The following is a 23,022-nucleotide window of genomic DNA, read 5'->3' on the forward strand; positions in this document are numbered from 1 at the left end:
ATGAATTATGTCATCTCCTCTTATTGTCACTTGCACTGCCTGCCAAATATATAGTATAGCCTTCTCTGTCAGCGGTGAGGGTTACACATGTGATAAATGCAGCGAGAAAGTCAGGCTGATGGAGAAGATTTCAGAATTAGAGACACGCATCCAAACTTTAATCAAGAATAGTAAGAATGCAAGGGCTTTAGATGCAACTAGCCTAAAGAACCCCGAACATTGTTCGGTTCCGGCTGTATATCCCGTGCAGCAGGGCAACTGGGTGACTGTGAGACGGCATAGTCGTGGGACAAAGCACAACTGTTCTGTTCCGATTAGAACATCAAACAGGTTCTCACCACTCAGTCACGCACCCACTGAGAATCCTGTTGAAAGTGCCCTAGTGGTTGGCGATTCTATTACACGGAATGTGAAAATAGAGACACCATCCACCATAGTCACATGTTTACTGGGAGCCAGAGCATCACAGCAAATTTAAAAGTGCTGGCTAATGTTAATCGTAATCTAATGATTTTCGATTGCCAGTCGGAGATCACTACAATTAACATTAAAGAGGTGTGTGACCTCGCAAGTACGATGTGAGACACTGTAATATACTCTGGCCCCCTTCCTGTTTGCCGGAGTGGTGAGATACTGGCTGGCTGTCTAAGTGGTGTCCGCAGAATAATATAGTGTTCAAAGACAATTGGAAATGTTTTTGGGGTAGACCTGACCTGTTAAAAAGAGATAGTATTCATCCTTCCTGAGATGGTGCAGCTCTTCTCCATAGTAATATGGCACATAGTCTTAGAGTTGAACATTGACTAACTGGGGGCCAGGTCAGGAAGCAGACAGACTGGCTAAACCGATCGTCTGCTAGCTGTCTCACGTCACAGACGAGACGTTAAATCCCAACACATAGAGACTCTTTCACCTAGATATCATCAGAGACTTTCTCTGTTCCCTGAATTAGTAAATACAAACAACTCAGAAACCCATTTAAGGGTAAAAATTGAAATGATGTTTTATTAACAATGTTCGGGAGGAGCACGTTCAGATAATTAACACGGGTGGAGAGCACTCAGCAATCAATGATAAGAGGTGTATATAGATTCAGCAGTCTCACCTCAATCCATTGAGAGTTTAGCAGCATCCCTCCACCACCCCTTCTCCACTCTTCTAGTCCTAACCATTTACATACAGGGGGGAGTACTCTGGGTTCGGGCCGAATTCCGAGCTCGGAGCCCTCCCCGGACAGCACTCCAAATATGCATTAAACCTTACTATTTCCTTCTAGATCTGCTAGTAGAAACAAACTTTGTAGCATTATTATTTTTTTTATTACAGCACTAGCCTTGAGTATCTTATTGCTTTTATAAAACGGTTACCACACAATACAAACATTAAAGCCAAAAAATATGTATCTATGCAACTTTCATGAAGTAAAATCACTAAAAGCATTCCTTCAGCTGGAAAAGTAATGGTACCTGACCGTAAACAGCAACAGAAGTTACATACATTATTTTGCCAATAGATGGCGGCAAAGACTGTCTTAATGAATGAGTCAGTTAGTAGAGAAGAATTTTACATTGAAAGGACTCAAACGTGTGATCACGGAGAAGGAAGACGCAACTGACAAATGACTAGAGACACGGGAAAACCCCTTGACTATTAAGGACAAGATACCGCAGTGGACATTCAAACAGATTTTTTTATAATGAATATATGACTGACCTGAAGGAAAATGCCATGTCTACTGTAAATGCAGGTACACTCACTTAGTCGATCTCTCACAATACTCTACTCTAGCTTCAATTAACAATATCAACGAGATCAAACGTATTTAAGTTGCTAAGAGTGGTTGCTGGGGTGTTGTGTAGTGATACATAGAACCGTTGGGTGAAGCGGTCATAGCCGTGTTTTATTGTGAATAAAAGAGCTATTGGCCAATCAGAATCAAGGATTGGAACTAACCATTTTATATTATTCTATAAATATGTATAAAGACTCATTAAGACCAATACTGCATAATAAGAACAGTTACAATTACAATTATATTATTTTTTATAATTACTAATAAGTCATGCATTTGCTTTTTCAAAGCGCATGCTCATAATCCATTATACACTTATAAGATGTATAAGTATTAATTTGTCAGTTGTCAGATGCAGTCTGCATTGCTATAATGTTATTATATTATATTATATTATAGTTACAATGACTTTTTAGTAATTCAGATTTATTTCTGTCAAATAAGTGAATATATTGTTAATAATAGCCATGTTGTGTTCTTATTAGACCAAATATGTTAACATTACCATATCAATCTCCCGAGAGTTGTAATGAAATGTATTTAATTTATACAGTGAAGACTATGCAGTGTTTTTTTTATACATTTGATTACTTTATACAATTTATGTAGTATTTCTTTGTGCTTTTTCAGGTCAATTTTCAGTCTATTTAATTGTCTATTCTATTGTGGTTTGTTTTCCTATATGCTTGTAATTAAGTGTCTTTGTTCTTTACTTGTATCATAAGAACCTTCTTTAAAGCTGCAGTCCGTAGCTTTTTTTGGGTTAAAAATTATCCAAAATACATATTTGAGAAAATACATAACCAGCCAGTGTTCAAAACTATCTGCTTGCCTTAGCTCGATTCAAAACGGTAAGCTTGTAATAATGTTTTTAATTCCAGTGGTACTGGTGGATTTCCGCGGGAGATTCGAGCATGTATTTGCGTCATTACGTCACATCTGTACACATAAAGAATGAGTCTCGGCTAGTCGGCTGCGTGTGAGGATGCTGGAGGTGGAGATTTATAGCCTTTTCTCACTGCACTTGATAAAATTAAACTTATCAATTTGATGGCGGATCCAGAAAGGTTCAAACGACAATCACCAGTGACAACAGATTCACCCGCTGTAAAACGCAAAAGACTTCGGAGACACTGCAACCGGACCCATGCGAAAACAAGGTCGGATACATATCAGAAGGACATTACATGTAGTCACGCAATGCTGACGTTGTTAACATTAACAATTTGAGAACAAAGTATAATTTGCACGGTTTTGCGTGATATGATAACTTATAAGCGATTGTTAGATTTAATCAGCGCGATTTACTGCAATGTGAGAACCAGAACAAAAGTGGATGTTTCTTACTTGTTCAGATGACATTTTCCGGTGAAAATTCTTATGTTGGTCATACATCCAAAAAGAATAATCTGTGATTCTGAATACCAGTATCCACACCGGTGCGGCAACTGACAGCCTCACAGTCTCCTCAAACATTGTTCATCCGCGCTGTGCGGCGGTGTCGAGGGTGTTGAAGTACAACTCACATAAAGTTGAAAATTCCGCGATTGACTGCAATTGCAGATTTCGAACAGAGATGGCGACAAAGAGGAAAAACGCCGGACTGCAGCTTTAAAGGGCACCTATTATGCAAAATTCACTTTTACATGGTGTTTGAACATAAATGTGTGTTGGCAGTGTGTCACAACCACCCTATAATTATAAAAATCCACCCATTGCTTTTTTTTTTTTAAATTCCCATAAATCATAAGCAGGGTCTCAGAACAAGCCGTTCTCAGATTCGGGGCAAAGTGACATAGATTTGCACAGGCCCCTCTCACGACTGTTGACGGACACTACAGTTTTAGCGTAGACCCGCCCTGAGTGAGCTGTACACAGTCTGCCATTGTTTCGACGCCGGAGCAGCTGTAGACAAGAATGTCTCCTAAGAATGAACATTGCAGTCTTCATTTACTCTTGTTGTTACTCGAGGATAGATCTGTACCAACAGTTTGTGATCCAGCTTATAGTCTCTGGATCGATACTGGTCATGGCAGTAATGAAAGGGAGAGCGCGCACTTTATTACAGTTCATCTGAGTCGTTTTACGGATATAAAGTTTACCAGTTTATTTAGCACCCCCTGAAAAGGTGTGATATATTTGTTTACTGTTAGTTGTAATGAGTGTTTTGTGTAATTCGCCGTGCATGTTGATGATAATGAAAGAGAGAGAGAGAGTTTATGGATAAGAATTTAATGCGCACTTCTTATACTGTGTTTACTCAGCTCTTACGGTGATTTTCTGGAGTAAAACTGACGCTTCATATTTTGTGTGATGTACAATAAACTTCATTAAACTCATCAGTATATTCTCAGGGTCCGCTAAAGCACGCTTGTATTACTAGTGGATAAAAGCAGATGACAAATAACCGTAATTGAACTAAACTATACCTGTTCTATCTCCATAACTGCTACTGAGAGTTTCTGTTTTGATATTATCATTCCATGAGAAAGAAAGTGCGAGCTAGGCTAAAACGGCACATTTTTCCGAGCCCCAAAAAGTGACAATTTAAACTATATCGTTATATATATTGTTATCGTGAAGAAAAAAAATCACTCGTATCGTGATATAAGATTTTGGTCTTTCACCTACTCCTAGATTATATATACAAAAAGTGAGCAAAGAGCGCTACCTTAATGACTGAAGCTGTCAATCTCTTCAGTTTCAGCTTGCAAATGCAGTGGTCGACGCAGCAAAATCGCGTTCCAATTAGAAACCGTTGATGTTCTTTAGATTAAAGAGCAAAAAAGGAATTTTCAAATCAGTTCTGCATAGTGCATAGTTGCTGGAGTCAAAGAAAAATTTTAACTATATTTCAATTAATTTTCATTTTTAGTACAAATGCAGAAAAGGTTTCAAAAAGTACACAGAATCACTGCAGGCCTAGTTAAATAAAAATCTAAGCCATCATATGTTGCATGATGTATGTACATAATACAGTACATGGATCCTCATGGGGCTCTTAATCTGTGTGTGCACCACACACTTAACCTCTGACCTTTAATCTAAAACCGAGAAGCACAATGTATGATTTCACTCCTCCGGCATGTTAAAGTTTTAATGTAAAGCGGATGAGAGAAGCGACGGAAGGAGTGCTTAATTACAGGCTATGAAGGCCAGGGTCTAACCACACTCACACAGAGCTGTTGGGTTACATTTCACAGCAGGCTGGCTGGTCATTCATCTTCCTGCTCCCTCCATAACACTGAGTACTGCTTCACCTTTCCCCTACATTGTGCTCAGAATGGCAAACACACAGCAACACAGCGTGCTCTAGGTTGTTCTTACTCACATTCAGGGTTTTTCAGAAAAAGACCTTAGACTTTGACAGGTGTCATAGAGAATTGCAGGTAAAGGATGGCAGATTTTTCATTTTTGGGAAACGTATGCCTTTACTTAGCTTATCCAGTAAGATTTCCCTGCTTAACTAACTGCACCAGACTATGCTGGTTGATCAGCTTCACTATCTTCAACAGTTTAGATGAAGAGCATTATGCTGGTTCACCAGCTAGACCAACACTAGCCGGCATGGAACTTCACACTGGTGTTGTGCAAGATTCTCTATCACCCAAAATAATCCTATTCCCAATCCTTGATGTCTGATTAAAAACATAAAAGCGCTATAGAAGAATGAACATAGCAGTCTTCATTTACTCTGGTTGTTACTCGAGGATGGATCTGTAACATTTCGTGATCACTATCAGTAAGAAACCACTTAATAAATAATAAATATTATTATGATAATGAACATGTATTCCTGTGTTGGCAAAGCTGAATTTTCAGTTTCAATTACTCCAGTCTTTAGTAAGGTTGGGTATTGAGAACCGAGAAAATTTCCAAGAACCGTGGATTTGATAAGATACGCGCATTTCGATTATTTATCTTATTAATTCCCGTGAATCTTGGAAATCTTATTAATTCCTGTGTGCATTTTAATGATTTTAAACCATTCAAACGCAAGAAGACATGAAAGAGAACTCAATTCGGGACTCACAAGCTGTTTTCTGCGCTGCGCACACATCCAAAGCTCACGCACAGTAAGCCACCTCTCATATAATGAGCAAATACTGAGTTGAGTTCTCTTTCTCTTCTTGCAGTTGAATGGACACATACAAAAAATATCCTCATAAACATTTGGTTTTGTCTTAAGTGAACATAAACAGTTGAGCAAGAAAACACTCAACTATTTGTAACAGTATATTGGATCACTGCATTCGGCCTTAAAGTGACAGCAGCCTAATATAACTACTGCCGTTTGTGTCATTAATGTTAATAAAATCTTGACTGAAAAACTGTTGTAACTTTAATAAGGATTAATATATACATTATATATATATATATATATATATATATATATATATATTTAGTGCTGTCACTAAATTTATGAATTTAATATTTTTTTATTACTTTTGTAGCAAATAAACCTGTAGTAATTTTCCACACAGTCTCTTGTAATCTCTCTCTCCATCTTTTCCTGGCCTCTCACATACAGATGGCAATTATTAAGTTATAAATGGAGATATCAAACCCCAGGTCTCTCCCCTCTTAATCCTGAGGAATGTGGGGCCTGTGATGAATTTTGAGAGGTCTGCTAAACCCTGAACTATTTAATTACTCTGGCCTGTACCCTGGTCATGAGCTGGAATATTTAATTTAACCCATTTTCATGGTGGGACCACACACAGTTCACACACACACACACACACACACACACACACACACACACACACACACACACACACACACACACATGTTTGTTTTCAATCTACTGACTTTTATTGTTTTTATACTGAACTAATGGTATTTTAATCTCCTAAATCTTTCCCTCACACAAACCTTTTTGCATTTTAAATTTTCATCTTTTTGATTGTCCTTTTGATGGTCACTTAGTTTCTATTTCTGCGACGTTATTCCGGGTAACCCTGCCCACACCAAAAACGTATTTCATTGCAACATCCTAGCACCACCATCCAGGGGAGAATAAAGCCGTAATTAGGAGTTTATTGGGGCAAAAGTCATAGTAAATAGTTAGTTAATAGCAGTGTTAATTTCGTTGACGAAAATAACGACGAAAATTATTCGTCAACGACATTTTTTCACAGACGAAAACGAGACGATAACTAAATAAAACCTAGTTTTGAATGACAAAGACTATGACGAAAATCTATTGACATTTTCGTCAACGAATAAAAACTAGACGAAAATGTTAGATAGTGACGATTTGGGAAGCGATCCGTCAGAACTGATGTCCTGCGTGTGTGGTAGATGCGCACATTTGTAGGCTACTGTAACGTGATCTACCCCGCGGTCATAAAACGTTAAAAAATGTGAACGTCTGGGAGAATGAGTAGAGCAGACATATAGATCTCTGAATAAGAGTGACGATGCAAAAAAGAGCTCTATTCGGTGCGGTTTTCTTTGCGCACACACCTAACCCGAAGCGTGCAGTCATACACCTACAGCGCGCGAGTAGGCTACTGAATTGAGCTCTCTTTCGTGTCTGAATGGAGAAATACACAACATTATGTCTAAATGTCCTTTTTGGAGAGTATTCATGTAAACTATGCTGGTTATGTCTTAAACTGTGAGTGTGTCGGATGTGCATCAGTGCAATTGTATCCGCATGTCATTGGACATGATCCGACGTCTTAAAGTGACAGTGGCAATAAACCTAATGCGGTCCGTGTCCTTAATTTTGATCAAGCAACAAAAGAAAAAGAGAAAAGCATTCACTGTTTGTTAATAGCTTTAATAAGGATTAATTATATTTAATTCATACAAATAAATATGTCTGCTTGAAAGAATAAAGAATGATGTGTAAGTAGTTATAAGGAATGAATATATCATTCATTGTAAAGAAGACTGTGTTGTACTTTAGGAAAAGTGGTTTTATTTCATTTTAAGATATTTTTTAAGTAAAAGCAGTTAAATCTGTATCTGTATTGCATGTTCAAACTTAAAAATCATTCATATTAATAGGTTAATAGATGTTTTCTCCGGGAGTATATGGGTTTGGCAATTTTAGAGAAATTCTAAATTAACGCATTTACAATTGAACTAAACCCATTATATTTTAGTCGACTAAATCTACTGTAGATTTAGTCGACTAAAATGTTATTGTATTTCGTCGACTAAAACTAGACTAAAACTAAAACAATTCAGATGACTAAAATATGACTAAAACTAAATGGCATTTTAGTCAAAAGACTAAGACTAAAACTAAATCAAAATTTAATGACAAAATTAACACTGGTTAATAGTAAGAATTAATCTAATCTAAAGTGTGAGCAATATTTCAGTGGCAAGCATTTTTAGAAGTGTAATTTTGGTCTAATGAGTTTTCAGTTTGGACAAAAATAAACATTTGTCGCTGGAATCTTGTTGCGTTGGCAAGGATGCAGAGCTAAGTTTTTTTTACTTAGTGTGTTTTTTTTTTGATAATTTTTTTTTTTTTGCCAATCAACATAAAGGAGGTCATTTTACATTTAAAAAAAAACAATTTGACATGAAGATTACGGTTGTCGGCATGTGTAAATCAAGTTTTTTTTATTGTTTTTACAATTCTTGACTTCAAAGAATTTCTCTTCTCACACGAAAAGCAACAAAAATATCGAAAAAATTATTATTATTATTTTTTTATTAAAATAAAAACTAAGATGCAGAGAACAAGTATTCTTACACTAAACATACACTTAATCCTCAAAATAAACCTAAACAAACATCCATAAAGAGCTTTGCTTTGGCAAAAGGAGTCATTTACACAAAACACAATGTCTCCCTCCTTACAAACATAGAGAAAGAGAGTTGTGCTGTAAACTGTGTGGTCTCGCGTCAGTGCCACACTTCTTTGTTGTGACCGTTTTATTTTTATCACCCTATTCCAAGTCACATTTAGATCTCCGCAGTGTTTCCTAATCAGTCATAAATCCAGCCACCACTGAGAAAAGCCAAGAAAACACATCTAAGAGACCAGCGTGTCAGTCAGAGTTACAGGGCCACAAGTCAGATCTGTTTGGGAAGGAGGAGGGATGTGGAAAAAATAAACCACTTTGTGGCCTTTATAGATTTCTCCAGTGTGTAACCGCAACATACAGTTGTCTATGCAGAATAATCTGACAATAGCCAGAAGGTATCAATGACTGCCATCACCTTTTACTTTGTGAAACAGACCTCCTCCATCCTCATGCAAGGGGCATATTCCAATAAAAGTATATGCTAAATATTTTCTACAACTGAATATATTTTATTTATTTATTAATATGTAGTAAGACTATTTAAATTGAAAGGCCAATGACTAATTTATAGTTTTATAAAAAAAAAAAAAATGCAGGCTCTCCTTCACAAACTGAAAAGGCAATAAAAAGAAAATAACACAAATTAATATTTTTACTTTAAAAGTTTTAAAAGCAATTTAGTTGGCTCAAAAGTTATAGCATATATGAGTATTTTATATTGTTCTCTCTAGATGTCGACATTAGCCATTGAAAAACCCTATGATAGGTAGACCATTATAGTGTAACTGTTTTACAGGTTAAATTACAAAATGATGGCACACTAGAAGTTCTAGTCACTGTAATGGTAAAGATATTCAAGATTTCTATTACACGAGAGTAGATGTTAAAACTTCATGCTGATTTGCACTAGGCTTTCGCCAAGATAAGCACCAACTAAGATAACACAGTCTCATCCCAAGACGTCATACGACTGACGCTTTTGACCATACGTCAACATACAACGTTTTAGGGTACCCTTTAACTTCAGTTAAATGACGATCCTAGGGCGTCATCTAACTGACGCTTTACCTTTAGCGTCAGTTAGATGACGCGGGTAGGTTTAGGTCTGGGGTAGGGTTAGGATTAGATAGCGTCATTTAACTGACGTTAAAGGGTACCCTAAAACGTCGTATGTTAACGTATGGTCAAAAGCGTCAGTCATATGACGTCTTGGGATGAGACTGGGCTGACTAAGACGTAGCTTTACAGTAACCTATGCGTCTCCATCCATTCACGCTTCCTTCCATATGGTGATGTGAATATCCTTCTGTCTGGTGTTAATGGCTGAAGCAGGGTTCCAGACTGCGACCAAATTGGTCGCATATGCGACCATTTTTTGAGAATGTGCGAGTTAAAATGTTATGTGGTCGCATTTGTGCGAGTGGACGCTTGAGCAACAGAACGCCGTTGTATCAGCTGCTGCAGTCCGTAACTTATCTTCAAAATGAACGAGTAGGCTACATCATGAATCCATTTTCCAAACCGTGTTTTTGACTTATTCTGAATCACTACGGTACGCCTATAATAAGTGTTTATATTCGGACTATTTTATCCCGGCGTCGTCTCGGCTGCGGAGTAGCCCAGTGCCTGCGTGACTCGCCATAGACATTAACGGAGAGAAGTTCCGTCTACAATGTTCTTCCGCAAGACACGTGCAGTTTATTTATTGACGAACGTAGACGTCGCGCGCATTGCACACTGATGGTGAAATGCGCCAATTACGAATTCACGAATTAAGGCATATAAAAATGATAAAAAATGGTCTCACGAAACACAGAGCCCCTTCCTCCTACGTCTTTTCAGCGGTTATATTTTCCTCTGTTGAGCGATTACTCTCATGATCGCTCGACAGAGGAAAAGGAAATTATTATAAAATGCAGAAGGTAAGGAGTGTGAGATTTCTGCTTTTTGTTACAACTATAAACTTTGATAACGAAAAATCTGTATCAGTTTATTATAACACTCTAATCTTTTAAAATGGAATGCATACATTTGAATGTTTAATGATTTTTAAAAGATAGAAAGATAGACAGATAGATAGATAGATAGATAGAATATGATTCAAATGTAAATAGATAGATTGTATATAATTCAAATGTAAAATGCTTAAAATTACAGATTAAAATTACTGTGCAAAATCCATGAAAATCCTGAAATTTGGCAATGATAATTAATATATTACAGGTATTTCTGCTGCAACCCAGAAAGCCTTTGCTAGCCTTGGTCCATTAAAACCACTATTCATCAGCATGCATTGATTAATACCATGGCATGTAGCAAAAAAAGAAAAAAGGTGCGACCAAATCATATGCTGGTGCGACCAACTGAGAAAGTTGGTAGCACCAGTGCAACCAGTGGAAAAGTTAGTCTGGAGCCCTGGGCTGAAGTATATTTCCTGGCGCGTCAGCACACACAACGGCTGCGATGCTGGCTCCGGGGATCAACCACAGTGCAGTCTCCCCAGCGGATCAGCATGACAACCGTCTGGATTGAGCTGAGTACGGTACATCTCTGGGGTCTTCAAATGGGGATCTTCCGTCCTCAGTGTTTCGTCGACTAGCCCACGACACCTCAAGAGGGCTCGACAGTGTCAGATTCTGGCGTCCCAGAGTCACCTCCCTCTGTTCCCCACTCAACTCTTGATGTGACCTAACCACAATCTCCTAACCACAATCTCTAACACCACGATCTCATCTAAACCTGACCATACGCGCCAAACCGTTTGACTAAGGCTGTCGAAGCCCCACTGTCGTCGTTAAAGCAGGTTCAGTGGCAACGGCATACTACCTACCGCAAAACACAACAATATCTGTCCAACACAAATCCTCATTCACGCAAAATACAGTACACGGGATTGTAATAACTATGATAACTATGCAAACTATACAAATAATCCAACAGACTCTTCAAGTTTTTCAAGAATTCTTCGAAATCGTCCACAGCCAGCCAGAATCTTTCCGTCTCAACCACAGCCAGTTGCTGCTCCTCTCTGCTGCTTCAGATAAGTTATTCACTGTGCGAAGCAACTCTTGGCCACTGACGTCTCTGTAGAGTGTGCTACAAATCCTCGACAACCCACTTCCACTGGATAAACCCGGACTCTCCATCCTCGCTGTTCTGCTACAGTGGCTAGATGAGCATACCGCAGTTTCTTCCTCTCATACGCCTCATCTATAGCATCCTCCCATAATACTGTTAACTCTATCAGGTGAACAAGGCGTGCTGATCCAGACCACAAGACAATATCTGGTCGAAGGTTAGTGGTGGCAATGTCAGGTGGAAAAATAAGCCGTTGATCAACATCTCCCAGCATTTTCCAGTCTCTAGCAGCTTCCAATTGTCCTGAGCGAGAATTGGTTTTAACACCTTTTCTTGGTGGTTGCTCTCCTGGGCGAAGGAATATTGTCTTATGTGTGTAATGTTTTGCTAGAACAGGTGGCAACTTATTGTTCATGTTACGCTTGTCTTCCAATGCTAAAGCCAAACATCGCAGTACCTGGTCATGGCGCCAAGTAAACCGTCCTTGGCTAAGAGTCACCTTACAACCTATCAAAATGTGCCTTAATGTGGCAGGTGATGAACACAAAGGAAATGAGGGATCCTTTCCTACCCAAAGGTTTAGGTTATGTGGTGATGGGAGAACATCATACGTTGACCTGATAAGGAAACTGATCCTACTCTGTTCCATTGACCATAGGTTTTGCCAGCCCATCTTGCGTTGTTCCACACTCTCCCATCTCATCAATTCTCCCTGTCTGGCCTTGGAAATGGCTTTATACACCTCATCCTCTCCTCCTGCTTTCGCACCTCGTTGCTCCTTGATTTAGAGGGCTTAAATTGCATTCGTGCCCATTCAATGTTATCGGTTAATTTACCCAATAACCGATTAGTGCAGGCTACTGTTGTAGTCATAGTTGTCATGTCATCCATGTATGCTCTGATTGGTGGTAGTCGCATCCCAGAAGCCAAGCGCTCTCCTCCTACTACCCGTTTTGATGCCCTAATGATTACTTCCATTGCATTGGTAAAAACCAGTGGAGAAATGGTGCATGCTGCCATTATTCCAACCTCTAGGCATTGCCATGTAGTGCTGAATTCTGAAGTTGAGAAACTAAATTGCAAATCTCCAAAGTAGGCTTTCAATAAATGTGTTATTGTCATCGGTACACTGAAGAAATCAAATGCTGCCCAAAGAAGCTCATGTGGCACTGAACCATATGCATTAGCCAAATCCAGTAATGTCACATGGACCTCCTTCCTCTCCTTTTTAGCAGATTGAATTTGTTGCCAGATCACATTGATGTGTTCTAAGCATCCTGAGAACCCTGGAATGCCCGCTTTTTGTATTGAAGTGTCAATGAAGCAGTTCTTTAATAGGTAGGTTGACAATCTCTGAGCAATAATGCTGAAGAAAATCTTGCCTTCAACGTTTAATAGTGAAAAAGGACGAAACTGACTGATGCTTGTAGCATCTTTTTCTTTAGGTATAAAGACTCCACCTGTTCGGCGCCATGCTCTAGGTACAACCTGTTTTTCCCATGCCACTTTCATCAATTTCCACAGAATTCGTAGAACTCCTGAAGCACTCTTGTACACTCTGTACGGAACTCCATTAGGCCCTGGAGATGATGAAGCCCTTGCCTTTCTCACAGCCTGCTCTACCTCTTTCCACTTAGGTGCACAGTCCTTCATTTGGAATTCTGGTGGATTGATAGGTGGGATGTCTGACAGAATTGGCAAATGCTCATGCCTTTTTGCATCTGTGTGTGTTTCCTCCAAATATCTCTCCAGCTCAACCTTAGATGATTTTAATGTGCCATTCTTCTCACCGGTGAATAACTTCTTTACTAATTTGAATGGGTCTTTATAGAAATTATCTCTCGCACGCTCAGCTCTGCGCAATGTTGCAAGCTTATCTTTTAAGCTTGCAATCTTATCTTCTCCATTGCTTCCTCAGCTGTCTCCTTTCTCTAATTAACCTTTCAATCTTCTGCTGCCGTCTAGACTTTCCAGGAGTAGTTTGTACTTTATCCTTCCTTTTCTCCACACCAAACCTCTCACTTCCATATGCGTAAAAGTCCACAAATTTATCCAGCTTCTTTTCAACTGTACCAGTTAATCTTTCCAATGCAAAGCATAGATCTGTGTTTACCGTGTCCCATGCAGTTTTCTCACAAGCTCTTGGCCATTTAACTCCAGGCCTGTGCCCGTTGAGGTTCTTTTCTCTCTTATGCTGGTTAGTCTGTATCATCAAAAAGTATCATTATGTTCATCACTAACTGTGCAAGTCCTGTTAAGAATTAACAATGGAAATAGGCCACAACATCTACAAATTGGTAAAAGCATTGTGTCACTGTTAGACGCTCAAGCTCCCATAGAAAGTTATAGGTATTTTTTGATTATCTACTAAAAGCAACCATCCAGATCAACCTCAAAGCAATGAGCTATAACCACTAGGGGTGGAACGGTACACAGAAGTCACGGTTCGGTTCATACCTCGGTTCAGACATCACGGTTCGGTACGATTTCGGTACAATGGAGGGAAAAGCAAAACAAAAATGCAGAAGGCATTGTATTTTTTAAATAAGTTTTATTAATAAAGGCATAGAACCAGTTTATTTGTAGTGCACTGACAATTGTTTTATATAATAAGTTTATTAATTAAATTAATAAAAAGACAAAAAGACTTGCGATATGTTTGGTAATTGTACCTGAATTAATTTAAAATTATTTTGCTATATTTCAGATCAATATATTTGTTTTCCTTAATTTTAATTAACATTATTAATTGACAATGTAACATTATTCTCATCTGAATTATAAATAATTGATTTCTGTATAAAATAATACTACCATTACACATTCGATTTTCTTTTTTTAATCAATGTAGAATGTGTAAGATTAGTGCTCCGAGGACAAGAAATGAAAACCAATGCAATATGACGACTGTCCAAAAGATGGGACCCACAGACTGTTTTGAAATGGAGTTGGATAAATATGTTTTGCTTTTAAAACAGTGTGTGTGTGTGTGTGTGATTTTGGTTGGGTGACAGTTGTAGGTTACAGTTTGACAAGAGTTTACAGTGTGACAAAAGCACAATGTTGTGTTTTATTGCGAGTGTACACAAATATAAACACTTTGCAGGTTTAATGATCTGTATGAACAAAATGACGGAGTATGTTTTTTATGTTTCCACTGTTCGATCGCTCGCCTCTCTCTCTCACACACACACACACACACACTCCAGCATTGCAATCTTGACATCGCAGCCTATCCATTATGCGGTCACGGTCACACCAAACGCGAATAGAGCGTCAAATTCGCGTCTAGTTCGACGCTAGTCCAAAGCGAATAGGACGCGCGTATAAAGCCAACGTTTGAAGTGAACGCGCGTTCAGAGCTAAGCCGATGGTACAGATTATGTGTCCCTAAAGAACCCGCGTATCTAACAGTAGTTCCGCATTACGCCTCATTCGCGCCGCAGGAATTTTTTACGCGCGTAACGCGTCTTTGCATTGACTTAACATTGAAATCACTCGCGCCTGACGCGCTATTCGCGTCCGGTGTGAACGTACCATTACAGTTTTATTTATTTTTTTACCGTGTATTCTCCGTGTAAATTCGTGCACCGAACCGTGACGCCCATACCGTTTCGGTTCGATACGAATACATGTACCGTTCCACCCCTAATAACCACAACACTTTAACAACCACAAAGTAACATCCTGCAGTCTTAATTTGCCAATTGCTGCTACTGGATAATGGAGTCAGTGAGTCTGAATCATTCAGACTGGTTTTGAGAACCGAATCAACGGTTTCATTAAAATTGCCATTACTTCTCTTGTTAACACGCCAAGAAACAAAGCTATTGCATGGCTTCTGAAGACTTGTGCAAGAGCTGTATGTACCACTTTTATTTTAACTTGATAACTTTATTTACATTAACGCTTGTCTGCTTGTCTGGGACAAGTGGATTTTTTGAAGGAGCAAGTGAAAGAGAATTTTACTTGCGCAACCGAACAAGCAGCCTGATTAAAACGGCAATAACAAAAAATAACTAGGGAATCACAAAAACGAGAGAATGATTTTGATTTTATTACATTTAGTGTAAGTGGCGATTGATAGTGGATAATATTACATAATGTATCTCCTCTCGTTTTTATATTCATAACAGATGACACAGTTAAGCAACATCCCACGACCAAGCGTGCTGTTAATTGAAAATTAATTTGATTGGTAACAGCCCTATTGTCACAGATCAGCCTAGTCACCATCCTCTTCACTACACTTCCCAGCATCCCCGCCGCCCTTCCAGAGCCTTGTCCCGTCGAGACCACCCTTTCAGAGTCTTGTCCCGTCCAAGATGGCCGAGCCCTCGTCCAACATTTCCGCCACGACTGAGACCTCGTCCAAGATGGCTGCCGCCACGCCTGAAACCTCGTCCAACCTTGTCCTGCGCCTGAATCTCCAGTCTCCGTCCTCGTCCCGAGTTCATAAATGACTCCACAATTCGTCCTCTACCAGAGCCCAGTAGTGACTCTAGTCTCCGTCCTCATCCAGAGTCCCGTGGGAGCTCCAGTGTCTGTCCCCGTCCAGAGCCTATTACAGCGATGTCCGGAGCTCCCCAAGAAAATTTGGGGCATATACCCGAACTGCTGGCTCTGAACGGGTCTCCCCAACTGCCGGCTCCACCCTGGTCTCCTGAACTGTCGGCTCTGCACGGGTCTCCTGAGCTGCCGGTTCCACCCTGGTCTCCCGAAGGGCCGTCTCCACCCTGGCCGCCTGAACCAGCACCACCCCGGAGGCTTCCTGCTCCATAAAGGCCACGCACTCATCAGCCTCCAGGGCGCCTTCTGGGAGGGGGGGCTTCTGTCACAGATCAGCCTAGTCACCAATCCTCTTCACTACACTTCCCAGCATCCATCCTGGTCCCCAGCTGCACAACATTTCCAATCACTCACACCTGCACCTCATCATCACCCTCATTACTGCCTCTACTTATACACACTCTTCACCCCAGCTCACAGTCTGGTCTCGATTTTCATCACAGCAGACGATCTCCCTGTCTCCAGCGTCTCCCTCAAGATCACCCTTTGGACCCTCACTTACCTGCTTACCTCATCACTGCACCTTTATATTGTAAATAAACACCCTGTCACCATCCATTTTCCTCTCCTGAGTCTGCCTACCGTAACACCTATAGTGTCTTAGTGTTGTAAGTAAATTTATTGATCAAATTTTAGAATTTAAAATGAAAGATGAACCATATATTTAATAAGATCAGGAAAAAAATGCCCTTTATAAAGGTTAAATAAAATACCCTTGGGGTAAATATCACAAATATGCAGATTTAAATTTGTCAGTGCAGATAGAACACTGATGAGAATATTTTTTCCGGACAAGCTACTTTATTACTTGGACAAGTGAATGACCTATTTACTAGCTCAAAGGACAAGCACATGACAAGGCTTAGTGTCGAGCCCTGACGTTATGGTGAATGTGTGGTGTATTTTAATTTTGAAAGGTTGTAATTGCAATTGCATTGACCAGCAAAAAATGTCTTATTTTGTTTTCCCTGGAAGAAAGGAAGAGATATGGATTTAGAACAACATGAGGGTGATGAAAAGAACTGTCATTGTTGGACGAGTTAGTCCTTTAAGAGTTAAGAATCACTAGCTATCGGTTTGCAGGCCGACATCTTGCCAGAGAAGTAGTTTAAGGTCTATGCCTCATGTGCAGAGTGTTTTCATGAGCTTAGCTAACAAAGGGCTCTGATGATGTCATGAGAGGATAAGGGTGAGATGACCTTCTCTAGAATCTTAAAGCAGCCCATTTTAAAATCCTCATCTTAGGTTTACAGAGGGAGAACACATGATGGACATTTATTATTTGCATTAGGCTAAAAACAAAAAAAAACAAGACATTGTTTTTAAATACCAAAACCCATTTAATTCTACTGGTTAATCTTGATAAATAAGACACCATAGATGAAAATATACAGGTGACAGAACTGCAGTGGTGGAATGTAACGAAGTACAAATACTTCGTTACTTTACTTAAGTACATTTTTCACATATCTTTACTTTACTTAAATAGAATCAATAGTGCATACTTATTACTTTTACTTCGTTACATTTTGCAGCAATTATTATACTTTCTACTCCACTACATTTCTACAACGTTCTGTTACATTTTCGTTACATTTTCTGATCAGTTTTCCCCTGCCAAAACGTCATCCTGACCGTCCGTTCGTCGCACGTTTGTCTCACCAGTGAAGTTTGGTTGCCATATCAACCCGGTCACACTAAATGCGTCTCTATAGCACACAGTGTGTTTATCGTGCAATTTATACGCGGAAATTTTTTTTTTACGTGCATAGGACACGCATGGGTAGGTTTAGTAGTGGTGTGGGGTGCGTGTAGCCTATTATACGTTTCGTTAGGATTAGTATGGCAAGCCAAGAGGTTCAGAATTACGCCATAAATGAATCGCGTTTACAGCCAAACCCCGTCAAATTAAGCTTGATGTGTATATTGCCTAATTGCAAGCTTGTTCAGAAATGGTAAAAAAAATAAAAAAATAACGGCTTTTCCATCATTATTGAACATCATTATAGGATTATTAGGTTGAATGAGTTAGTTATGAACTATATGCTCTTCTCCACTGATTATCTAAGCTGTTCAAAGCGTTTCTGAAGCCAGGCGTGGCACAAGTGTTTTTTGCTAGTTTCAGCCCGACGCAGTTATCATTTTCACGTCCTGCGCCACGTTGTTTAAATAGCAAATGCATTTGGTCCATTTGTGCACCCATGGGCGTGCTGGTCTGAAAACGAGATGTGTTTAGGCGCATTGTTGGCGCGTTGCTATTTAGAGGCAACTGAAATAGACAGCAATACTTTTTTGTTATTTAAAGAGTGTGTTAGTAATGTGCGCCTATAGGCAGGTCCACAACAACCCATGACCTTGGCGTTGTAAGCGCCAACGCTCTACTGTTTGAGCTACAGGAAAGCTTCCTGTAAGATTTACTTACCTTCTTTGTATTCCCAAGGATAGATTAATTTTCTTTAAAAAGACATTAAAGGGATAGTTCACCCAAAAATGAAAATCATTTACTCACCCTCAAGCTGAACACAAAAGAAGATATTTTGAAAAATGTCGGTAACCAAATAGTATTTTTGGTTAGTATTTTTTTTCCATACTATGGAAGTTAATGGGGCCTATCAACTGTTACAAAGTCCTATTGTTACGTTTTCCCAGTTTTGTGTATCTTATAGGATTATTAGGTTGAATGAGTTAGGATTAACTGTTTTATTAATCATTAGAATATAGACATTAAGAGAATAAATTGTTATGCAAGTACTTTTACTTTTAATACTTAAAGTACATTTAAAATCAGGTACTTTTTACTTAAGTAGGGTTGTCATTGTGATACTTCTACTTTCACTAAAGTAAATATGTCTCTGGTTAATTGTACTTTTACTTAAGTACTGAGATTCAGTACTTCCTCCACCACTGCACTGTCACTGTCCCGTTTGGGCCAGTGCTGTGTTATCATGAAATTTTATTTGTTTTTAAGCCTTGTCAATTTAAACATTCAAGAGCAAGACGATGCGAAAGAGAACTCAACTGTGTGAGAAGTTTTGTATGCGCACACATTTAGAGCTGCATCTGACAGCACGCAAATACTGAATTGAGTTCTCTTTTACGTCTTCTTGCAGTTGAATCGACAATTTCACACAAAATTATGTCAAAATGCCCGTCCTGGCAAGTATCCTAGTAAGCATAGTTGGTAATGTCTAAAAGTCCCCCTGTGGTGAAAATCTAGTTTTTTAATGTTATTTATATGTCTATGTGGTGTTTTAATATGCTTTAAGACAAACCATGTGCAAATTTATTTGCAAATATATTTTTCTGTTGATATGAAAAATCAGGCAGATTTAGCAATATAGCAGGTGTATGATGTATATTACGATGTTATTATGAACTATATGCTCTTCTCCACTGATTATCTAAGCTGTTCAAAGCGTTTCTGAAGCCAGGCGTGGCACAAGTGTTTTTTGCTAGTTTCAGCCCGACGCAGTTATCATTTTCACGTCCTGCGCCACGTTGTTTAAATAGCAAATGCATTTGGTCCATTTGTGCACCCATGGGCGTGCTGGTCTGAAAACGAGATGTGTTTAGGCGCATTGTTGGCGCGTAGCTATTTAGAGGCAACTGAAATAGACAGCAATACTTTTTTGTTATTTAAAGAGTGTGTTAGTAATGTGCGCCTATAGGCAGGTCCACAACAACCCATGACCTTGGCGTTGTAAGCGCCAACGCTCTACTGTTTGAGCTACAGGAAAGCTTCCTGTAAGATTTACTTACCTTCTTTGTATTCCCAAGGATAGATTAATTTTCTTTAAAAAGACATTAAAGGGATAGTTCACCCAAAAATGAAAATCATTTACTCACCCTCAAGCTGAACACAAAAGAAGATATTTTGAAAAATGTCGGTAACCAAATAGTATTTTTGGTTAGTATTTTTTTTCCATACTATGGAAGTTAATGGGGCCTATCAACTGTTACAAAGTCCTATTGTTACGTTTTCCCAGTTTTGTGTATCTTGTGTTTAATTATTTACACTTTTAAGTTGCATTCTGGCCTGTTCTTTTTTGGTTTCCTGTGCCATATTTTCTAACCATTTTATGTATTTTCCTTTATGATTAGTTCCCTGATTGTGTCCAGGTGTGTCTTGTTAGTCTATAACCTGTGTATATATAAACCTCTGTTTTTCCTGTGTTCATTGACAGGTCTTGTTTTGTTGGTGAGCTCAGTCTTGTTTTGTTTATTTGTTCCTGAAGTTCCCTAGTGTCTGTTCCTTTGTTTATTTTGGTTCTTTCATATATTTAATAAAATGAAAGAACCAAATCCTGCTCTCCTGCGCTCACTCATCTCTGAGTTCACCAGCATTACACATATACATTTTTTCAGATTTTCATTTAATTTGTTTTGCTGCAATTCAAAGTTTGTAATGTCACAGCTTCTTTGTGATTCATCTTAGAGCTGGTTGGTTTGGTTCTTGTGGTTCAATTTCAATGTGGTTTTGCATTCATAGCAATCAGTTAAACTGTGTAACTGCTTATGTATGGTAAGTTTTACATCCCTGTAAGCTACAATATTAACAGAGCAGAGAATTAATTTACAGGTTTGTACAGTGCACAAGAGCTTTTATGCAAAAACCTAAAGACCTAAATGACAGCTACTCCAAGGAATTATTATTTAGACTGTGTAAATATTTGTCAGTGGTTATGATTGGTGTATGTGTGTCATTGCTCAAACCTGTGATGCCAGAGGTAAAGTCTGTGTGGAAGCTGATGGGGGAGCTGGAGCTCTGCGTTTCTTTAACTCCACTTTCGGGGACATCTTGGAGATGTTCATCACAGACTGAGACTGACCAAGAGTGCTGGGACGGGTCTCCACACATGGACCTGACATACCCTGAGCATAAAATAAAGAGAGACACTTTAATAGCTATACAAATACACATTTAAGAACATGTTTAAAAAACATATATAAAAATAGCACTATGTCTATAAATATAAGTGCAAAGTAGAGAAAGTAGAGACTAGCTTAGTGCGAATGACAAGGTGTACACATTGAAGGTGCATTGTACAGAGAAATTGGGTATTGTTGTAGGCAGTGAATCCTAAATTATGTTGTAGGCAGTGCATCCTGAATTTAAAAGGGCAGCAAGTTTAACAGAGGACAGCAAATCAATAACATTAGGGCTGGAAATGTCACGACCTGCTCCTGGAGTGTGGCTGAGTTCTGAGGGCTTTACCCTGGCCATGACCCCACGTTTACACACCATTAAACAGCTGCCCTGAGAAGACGGTTAACAGGGAGGGACTCAAGACATAAACTAAACTACAACAGCTGCTGACATCTTCTGATTAAGTTTTACACTAGTGAATTTCTAGAAGCAAAAAACAAACAAAAAACAGACATTAAAAGCGTAATTTTTAATGGGCAATGGAATTTTTGGTTAGTACACGTTTTAGCTCGTATTACATAATCAAAAGATAAAATTTTGCTGTCACTTTTTATTTTATAAATTTATCTTAAAACATTGCAGACCAGTGGCGGTTCTAGCTTTTTATAGCGCCCTGGGCGAACCACCCCCACTCCCACCCCAAACCCCACAAAATCACAAAAAGAGATAAATGGGTGAGACAAAATAAAAATAAAAAACCTACAATGCAGAAAACACACAGAAATTAAGTAGTGACACTTTAACACATCCACAATGGAGAAAAAATTAAAACACATGTTCAGGTTTGACTGTAATATTGTGACATAACAGCAAATACAAGATACTTCAGTACAAAAAAAGCTTTGAAACATTGACAAAGAGTATTTTATTTTTATAATAATGATTTAATAATGTCAAAAAATAAATTAAAAAAATGAAAAACTTTGTCTCGCTGCTACCACCCAGCTCCAAGTCTCCTTCGTCGCCGCTGGTCCTGTCCAGTTCCAAGTCTTCTTCGTTGTTCTGCTCTGCCTACACCTTGGATTCCAGGGCCTTTTGGCTGGCCTCGTTCCTCCACCTCTCCGGCTCAATAGCTTGTTTTCATATGACGTCACGCCACTGCGTTGCCATGGCGCGAAATGCAAATGGAGGGCAGGAAGTGATTTGCTGTATTTAGAAAGCACTATAACAAACTCAAAATGCCTATGTTTTGCGTCGTTTATGGTTACTTAAATCGATCAAACCACGAGGAGTTTTTATCGTGTACCAAAAGTTGTTGTTCATAAGGGGGGAAATGCAAGAAATTGACCGAAAAACTCCGGAAAAACGCCTTGCAAACTGTACCTACGTCTGCGGTCGGGAGGAGCCGAATGAGAAAATGCCCGTGTGTGCAGTGATCACTTTGTCAAAGGTGAGTTAATACAACTTAAGTGGCTGTGTTTGTGTAACGTGTAAGTTAACGTGTAACGTTTCCGAACTTTGTAAAGTCAAAGTATGTCTGTAAGACGAGGTAGTTGCTGATATCTACCGCCTCGATGGCAGGAAAATCTTTCAATTCAGTTGAAAAATCGCTCCTCTTCATAACATAAGGATCACGTCCAACATATGTTAGATTTTTTGTTTATATCTTTCTCTTGTGATAGCGTGTAAAGTAGTACAGTACGGACTTTCCTCCATCTCGTCCATTGCGCTCTTCACTCCCTGCCCTCCATCTGAATTTCGCGCGTCATCATAATCACGTGACTGAAACCCAGCTATTGGGCTCCTTCTCCCCTCCGGCACCCTGGCTCTACCTCGTCACCGTGGCTCCGCCTTGGCCTCAAGGTCCTTCGGTGTCACCCGGAGGATCCAACTCTCTTGGATCCACCTCTGTCGGGCAGTTTCCTGGCTCTACAGTGGCTCCT

At 39.2% G+C, this 23,022-nt stretch overlaps 1 protein-coding gene across 7 annotated transcripts in view; it reads right to left on the reverse strand.

Moving 5' to 3' along the window:
* The window catches only part of cobl (cordon-bleu WH2 repeat protein), a 166,456-nt gene that overhangs the window by 61,259 nt on the left and 82,175 nt on the right, over nt 1-23,022 (reverse strand). For all 7 annotated transcript variants that reach the window (XM_056257486.1, XM_056257468.1, XM_056257511.1 and 4 more), the window contains one exon: nt 20,926-21,084. In XM_056257486.1, the coding sequence (XP_056113461.1) occupies nt 20,926-21,084 (159 nt within the window). The remainder of the gene's footprint in view (nt 1-20,925; nt 21,085-23,022) is intronic.

This window comes from Rhinichthys klamathensis, unplaced genomic scaffold, assembly GCF_029890125.1.
Source record: "Rhinichthys klamathensis goyatoka isolate OS25496 unplaced genomic scaffold, OSU_Roscu_1.1 h1tg000006l_1, whole genome shotgun sequence".
Classification (NCBI taxonomy): Eukaryota; Metazoa; Chordata; class Actinopteri; order Cypriniformes; family Leuciscidae; genus Rhinichthys; species Rhinichthys klamathensis.